The 7,330-nt window shown below is 51.8% G+C and overlaps 1 protein-coding gene across 1 annotated transcript in view; it reads right to left on the minus strand.

The window, feature by feature from the left end:
• Positions 1-3,380, minus strand: part of Slc2a1 (solute carrier family 2 member 1) — a 28,613-nt gene extending 25,233 nt beyond the window's left edge. Inside the window, exon 1 of the mRNA XM_048434614.3 lies at positions 3,166-3,380. Coding sequence (XP_048290571.1) covers positions 3,166-3,183 — 18 coding nt within the window. The 5' untranslated portion in view covers positions 3,184-3,380. The remainder of the gene's footprint in view (positions 1-3,165) is intronic.
• Between the last annotated feature and the right edge of the window lie 3,950 nt (positions 3,381-7,330).

The raw sequence follows: 7,330 nt of genomic DNA on the forward strand, positions 1-7,330 counted from the left end.
ATGTTTTTTGGGGGTGATGGGGAGACTCAACACATAACCTTGACAAAGTCACTTTTCTCTGAACTTTAAGGTCATCGTGGACTCGCATTCCCCCACAGTGCAGTAGTGAGGATCTCAAGAGAAAGTGTCTAAAGTAGTTGTGTCTATTCCCTTCACACCACAGGGATGGAACCCAGGGCCTCACACTCCTTAGGTAAAGGCTCTACCCCTGAGCTGCGCATGCCCCCAGCACTGGGAGATGCTTTCCTAATTATCCAAGTGCTCAGCAGAAAGCTGAAACAGAAGCCCCGGGCAGGGCAGGCAGCCACACTAGACGGCTCAGCTCTGGGCCTGACACCCTGAGCACCACTCACCCTCCCACCCCAGTGTGTGCTATCTCCACACACCAGATTCCAGACCAATGAGAACTTTAATGAGTAACAACTCAGCATCTTGGTCCCCGCAAAAAGCACAGGCAGGTAGGATGCAGGCTTCAGCTGAGACTGAAGGTTACTCAAGGTTACTCAGGGCCCAGCAGGTCATGGGAATTCAAGAAAGCAAGGATGGCTTATGAAGCAACTATAGGGACTGGCACACATATTTTGGGTTTGTTCTCTCCAAATTCCACTTATTTATTTAGGGGCAGGGCCTTAGCTACTAGCTGAAAGTCACCATATACACAATGCCAGAATCAAGTTCAGAGATCCGCTTGCAAGCCTGCTTGGCTTTTTTTTTTTTTTTTTAACTTTTAAGTTACATCTACTTACTTATTTGTGTAGGGTGGGGAGAAACACATGCCAGTGTGCATGTGGAGGTCAGAGAACAACTTGCAGGGATCGGTTCTCTGCTTCTACCATGTGAATCCCAGGGACGCCAGGGATGAACTAAGATCCTCAAGCCTGACAGTAGTGCCTTCACCGGGTCAGCCATGTCTCTAGGCTCCCCCACTGCTCAATTCTAGCCCTCTAGTGATTAAAACTGCTGTCACTCCACAGTTGAGGCAACTAAGCTCAATGAGGATTCAAAACCTCATTGTGAGCCTCAATTACGTTCTTCTACCACTGGATCCTGAAGAATCCTGTTTTTTTTTTTTTTTAAAGTCCTCTGTTGGGTGAAGAGACTTACCAGTAGCAAAAAGGGCAACAGGGACTAGCCTATGGGTTAGTCTAGCCAGGACGGCCACAAAAAGGGAAACATGGAGGAGGCGAACCCCTGATGGCCAAGGAGAGCTTGCCCCTCCCTGCTTTCCACTCAGGGGAGTTCCTAACTAGAGGAGTGCATCAGAGACATGCCGGACATTTACACAGCTCTCCAGGATTCCGTTTTAATGTATGGCACAAAAGGCTATAGCCCTGACTGAGAAATCAGCAGTCTCCAAAGGACTTTTTTCCCCCCCAGAATGTACACAAGATAATTAAAATAAACCTAAACTGGACATGGTAATGCATGCCTTTAATCCCAGCACTGGAAGGCAGAGGCAGGTGAATCTCTGAGTTCAAGGGCAGTCTGGTTCACTGGCCTACATAGTGAGTTTTAGGACCCTCTCTCAAAAAACAAACAAACAAACAAAAAAAGAATTACTACAGCTGCTCTTTTGTGCTTCCAGTGTCGTTTTATTTAAGCACAAAATCTATTGGTATAAACAGTTCAAGTACACGAATTCAGCAGTCCAGATATAAACCATGGGAAGGAGGTATTCCACGGTTTCCCGGTGGAACCAGTGGAAGCACACTGGAGTGCAAGCATTGCTCCAGACACCACAAGGGCTGCCCGAGAAGTTAAGCAAACTCTCCCAGCACCACACAGTTCAAGAGACCCTAGTGAAAAGAGCTCAGACCTTAGGATCTGTGCGACTTTAGGAAACTTACTTCCGTCTGTGTGTTCCTGGGGAGGAAGCACAGAACGACATGGAAAAAGCAGTTTAGCCATGAGCCAGCGGCGGCCGATTTTCGCCTTCACTCTTCTGCACTCAGAATATTCACCTTATCCACTCAAGAAATAAGTATTTGGTCGAGTATGGTGGTGCCTGGGTGGCAGAAGCAGGAGGATCTGAGTTCGAGGCCAGCCTGGTCTATATAGAGCTCTAGGGCAGCCAGGGCTGCATAGTAAGACTCTTGTCTCCAAAACAAAAACAAAAATAAAATCCGAGGAAAAAAAGCGGACAGATCGACCCGGGTCTGGCAATATAGTAAGACTGCTTCCTTTTGAAGAAGCGGGAGAGAAAAGTTCTATGTGGAGAAACCTAAGATAACTGTTTAAGTGGCCTCTGAAAGACTCTGGGCCTCAGTCTTTTGTTTTTTGTATTTTTACTAAGTTACATCGTATCATCGTGGCTCTATAAAGACAGTCAGTAGGACCATCGGGAGCTAAATAGATCTTCCTTTACGTACCACTCAGCTCAAGTTCGTGGGCTAAGGAACAAATCACAGGAACTCAACAGGCATGGGGGAGCCTGGGCTCACCCTACTAGGTCCCATCACACACCTTCACAGCCCACAGTAAGGGCAGCCCGGGATTTAGCCCTTGTCCGCGCGGTTCTTAGTTTTAAAAAGGGAATGGGGCGGGGGCGCGTGAAGGTGCGCATCCTTTTGCCTTCCTGTACTAAGACGGGAAAATCCAAATATTTTAAAATTTTAAAAAGCGACTAGAACAAACTCTACACAAAGCAAAGGCTCGACAGGAAAGAAACAATGTCGCACACCCTGGAGGGGTACAGTAAGTCGGCTCCCTGCGGGGCAAGCCTGTTCACAGGTGATGAGAGATTCTATCTAGACAGTGGCTAGCCTGGGGAAAAGGCCCCACATCCCTGGAGGACTGCGCAGCGTGCAGTCCCCCGACCCAGGCCTGGAGGAAGTGCCTTCACCTCCTAGCCACCCCCAAGGCCCGGGTTCCGGGCGCAGCGCGGGCTCCGGGTGGGTCCCGCCTCCTCCGCGCCCTGCCAGGGCCCGGCCGGGGGCTCGGCCCTCTTAGCCAATGGGCGCCGCGTTCCGGCCCCCTCCCCCGCGCGGGAGGAGCCGCCGAGGTCGTGTGGGACGTGCGGTTCCTGAGCCCCTGATCCGCGGCCCCCGCCCCGACCGCGTGAAGCCCGGGGCGGCCGCGTGAAGCGCGCGGGGCCTCGGACGGGCTCCCGGCCCCGGTGCTCGGCAGCACATCTCCGCCCGGGGCGCACAGCCCCGTTATCCTCACCTTGCTGCTGGGCTCCATGGCCGCGCTGCGATCGTGGCTCTACCTGTGCCGACTGCGAGACGGGAAACGGGCGTGCTCTGACTCTGCGTCTCCCGCTGGATCTCCACGCCTTGGCGCACTTGGGACCACTTGGCTTAGACCAGGACTCCACGAGCGAATCCTCCACTCAGTTCCTAACAGGAGCGCGCGGAGGTCCTTTTTATAGGACCGTCGCCATTGGCCTGCGCTGTGGGGGAGGGGCCCTGAGTGGGTGGAACCTGAGTAGCACGTCCGGGGCGGGGCTCCGAGGGGCGTGGTTCTTTCGGGAGGGGTAAAGGGCTCCTGACCACAGCCCGGGCTTTGGATGCTCAATTACCCGGTCCCGGGCGCGCGGGGCACCTGTTGGGGGCGCTCGCTGTGTGTCTCTGGGCTGGTGCGCGCACCTCTCTGAGTCTCAGCTGCCGCTAGCAAAATGGTACTGGGATGTATTGCCCCGCTGGGACTCCGGCTTCCTCACTCGGACTGCCGGATAACTTTGGTAAACTGGGGATAATAATAGTACAACCTCTTGGGTTGTTAGGAAGATTAAGCGAGTTAATATTTGGAGCTTGTTTACATCGCATCTGTTACGTGTAAGTTGGTATTAAATTTATTACAGAGACCACGGGAGGTCTGACTCCGAGGCAGGGTTTCTCCCTCTCCGTCCTCTGTATTTCTGTTCCAAAGCCCAAGCTCCTCTTTTGCTCCTAGAAACCATGCTCACTGCTTCTCTAGGCTATAAAACCATCACCTTCCTCTATATCTGACTCTGTGTGACACCTAAGTGTTAAGACCTGAGAGTCTGGGTGCCTTAAATGGATAAGGACACAGAAGACCTTTGTCATTGAACCGGCGCTAACTGATCCCGGGCAAGCTCCAGGCCAGTGAGCCACAATTTTCTTTTGGATAAAATGGAATTCGTATCAAACCCTGTGCTATCAGAATTACAGGTGAGCTCCTGAGTACGGCAGCCACAGCCTCTGTAGTGGTGGCACTGTGGTCATCGGAATTCACTCTGTTTTCTTTTCCAGAGGCGATGGAGGGACTTCCAGTCCCAGCTCCTCATCTAGGTCCAGCTGAGGGAGGGATCTGGGAGAAGTTAGTTTCTGTTAGAGACAGAAAGCTGAGCTGTGTGCCAGTTGCTGGCCTAGGGGGCATCCTGGTTGGGCATGGGTCTCTGAAAGGGAAAGCACCTCCTCTCACCTTGCACACCACCTCACCCTCTTTCTTCCCCTGTTGTCTCCGAGTTCCGCACTCACTTCCTCTGACCCTGGGCCCTGTTACTTTCCCTCAGTACATCCGATGTCACGGCTGGAGCAAGGCCCGAGTCTGTTCATCCAGGCCCTTCCTTAGGGCACCAGTTCACGAACTCCACCTCACTCATCATAAGAGCACATGTCTGTCTTTCAGCCAACAAGTCACACTCACCAATCAGTCACCTTCTCTGCCATGGTCCTATGCTAGTCAGTTTCCCAGGGACAGAGGCAGGAGAGCCTACTTCTTCAGGTAGTCCCCAAGCTAGAGGGACAGTGTGGGGGGGCAATATAAAACATGGCCAAGGAAGAATATAGGGCAAGTCTCCAGAAAGAATGGGGGAGGGCAGGGCATAGCTCTTTGGGAGGGGGAGGTGATGCAGAGCAGGGTTTGGAAGGTAGAATAGGAACTCAATGGGTGGCTAGATGGGAAAACCATTCTTGACAGAGGGAGGAGGAGGTACAAAGGCAGCAGACAGACTGATTTCAGAAAGAAAGAGTATCTCGAGACAGTACCCTGAACCACAAGTTTCAGACTTCCGAGTCCCAGCTCTGCAACTTGCTTGCCAAACATCTGAGCTCATCTCTCCTCAGCTTCAAAACCCACATCTCTAAAATGGGTCTAACAGTCTCCTCCTGGGGTGGATAAGGGTCTGTCAAAGAAATTGCACAAATTCTTTTTTCCTCTTTCTTTCTTTCTTTCTTTCTCTCTCTCTCTCTCTCTCTCTCTCTCTCTCTCTCTCTCTCTCTCTTTCTTTCTTTCTTTCTTTCTTTCTTTTTGAGACAGAGCTGTCCTGGAATCCACTATGTAGATCAGGATGACTTCAGATTCACAAAGATCCACTTGCTTACCAAGTCCTGGGATGAAAGGCTTGAACTGCCAGAACCCTGACCAAACTGCACTGACTCCTGGTGTCAGCATCTCAAGTCCAGTCCCATGTTCCCATGGTGCTCAAGGAAGAGCAGAGTAGCCAGGAAAACAACTTTACTTTTCCCCATCTCACTGTACCTGCCCAGACACAGATCCCATTGTCTGCTTGGAATTCCACTTCTGTCCTCCTCTGTAAATGTTTTATGGCCCCTGGAGGCTACTGTTGAGAGGCAAATTCACTGGGAGCTATGGGCAAGGATCAGAGGTTAGATTCTTAGGTGGACTATTATCTTGGAGACTCAGTCCTTGGAAACATAATTTAACCCTGTTTAGGGAGAGAGCACCAAAACAAAACAAAAACAAACAAACAAACAAACAAAAAAACCCCAAGAGACGTATAAAGCCTTAGCAGAAAGATGTGTCACAGAGGGAAGGATGTGGGCAGAAGCCAGGAGAAGTGGCTCCTTGTAGTGTGATTGGCTTTTAGGAATTGGGGCGGAGGGGGGCGAGGGGGGCGCGGGGGCCGCGGGGGGAACAGGGAGAAGAGGCTGAAGAGGTAGCTGCAAAAACCCCTGGATGCCATCTGGTAGAGGTCAGAGCTTCATTTATTGGGTGGGTGGTGGGGAGCCACAGAGAGTTTCAGAGAGAAAGAAGAACCCAATGACATCTGGGCATTTCCAAACTCTTCCCTACCTGAGGCTCCTAAAGGGGCATGTGGGACGGAGGTGGGGTCCTACAGCGCCCCTCCCCCCAACCTAGTGAGACTCACTTCATTAGTCTGTGCCTACACTGGCAGCTTTGTTCCCCGGAGGCTGACTTCAGCCCTTAAAGGAACGCAATCTTTTCTGGGTTGCTTTCCAAACTTCTCCAGCCCCAGCCAGTCTGGAAAAAAAAAAAAAAAAAAAAAAAAAAAAAAAAAAAAAGGGTCCCGGGATTGGAGGAGGGAAGGTACCAGGTGCATAGAATGATGCGGGCAGCTGCCGGCCTGCTGCGTGTCAGCTAGCACGCCTGTGGGCGGGGAGTCTTAGAAATGGGGCGGTGCTTTACGGGGCGGGTCCTAACAGCTACCGAGTAAGAGTGAGTAAGACAGCCCGGAAAAGGCTCTGTTGCCTTTAAAGGCAAGTGTCCCTGGTACGGCGAAAAGGCTTTGCTGAATCAGTGGCAGCTGATGCAAGGGGCGCAGGCAGGGGCTGGGATGGGGAACCCCTAATCCGAAGGCTGTTTTGCAACTCAAATCCTCCCGTGCTGGAGGAAAGCATGGTATAGAACTCCAAGAGGGCAAGCTGGGCCACGCAGGACACTTCTCTGTGTTAATATTTTATTCTGTTTTGCACACCTGCTCCCAGCTCAGTGGACATCCATTCCTTATCCTTCTGTGTGCCCCTCTGCAAGTGCCACCACCTATTCATCGATCTGGGCGGGGGGGGGATGCAGAAGGAACCCTTTTCCACTGTTTGCGGAGCTCTAGAACTGGCAGTCTAGCTGCCTCCAGGACAGTGTTTTGGGTGTCCCACAGGTGTGCACACTCACCATGCTTAAAACTGGACTCATCACTGCACCCTTTGTCCTCCAAGTACCCCAAAGATGGTCCCTCCAAACTGCCCTACTCAGCTACCTACAGTCACCAGACTCCTCACCCTGATTACCCTAGTCCAGCCAATTTTGTGGCTTTTGCCTCCCTGACTTCCCCTCCACTCCTTACCCCCCCCCCCCCCGCATCAGATAGAGCCATTCACACTTGCCATGGTCTTTGTCTCTCAAAAAAGTCACTCCCTGCTTTAAGCATTTTCTCATGACATAAGACAACGTGGCTAACTCTTCCAGGCGTCACATGAAGGGCCATATGCAAAAGTATGTGCCTATAGTCACATAACATGCAAAACATTCCTGAGCCCAGAAGCAGCTCTGGATAGCAGTTCTGTCTGGAAGGGAGGGGCTCCGCTGGGAGGGGGGCTGCTGGGTAATCAGGGTGAGGCAGGCAGAGAACAAATCAGCAGTCCTGGTGTTTTTCTCTTTGCCCTGA

This window comes from Myodes glareolus, chromosome 3, assembly GCF_982192425.1.
Source record: "Myodes glareolus chromosome 3, mMyoGla1.1, whole genome shotgun sequence".
Taxonomy (NCBI): Eukaryota; Metazoa; Chordata; class Mammalia; order Rodentia; family Cricetidae; genus Myodes; species Myodes glareolus.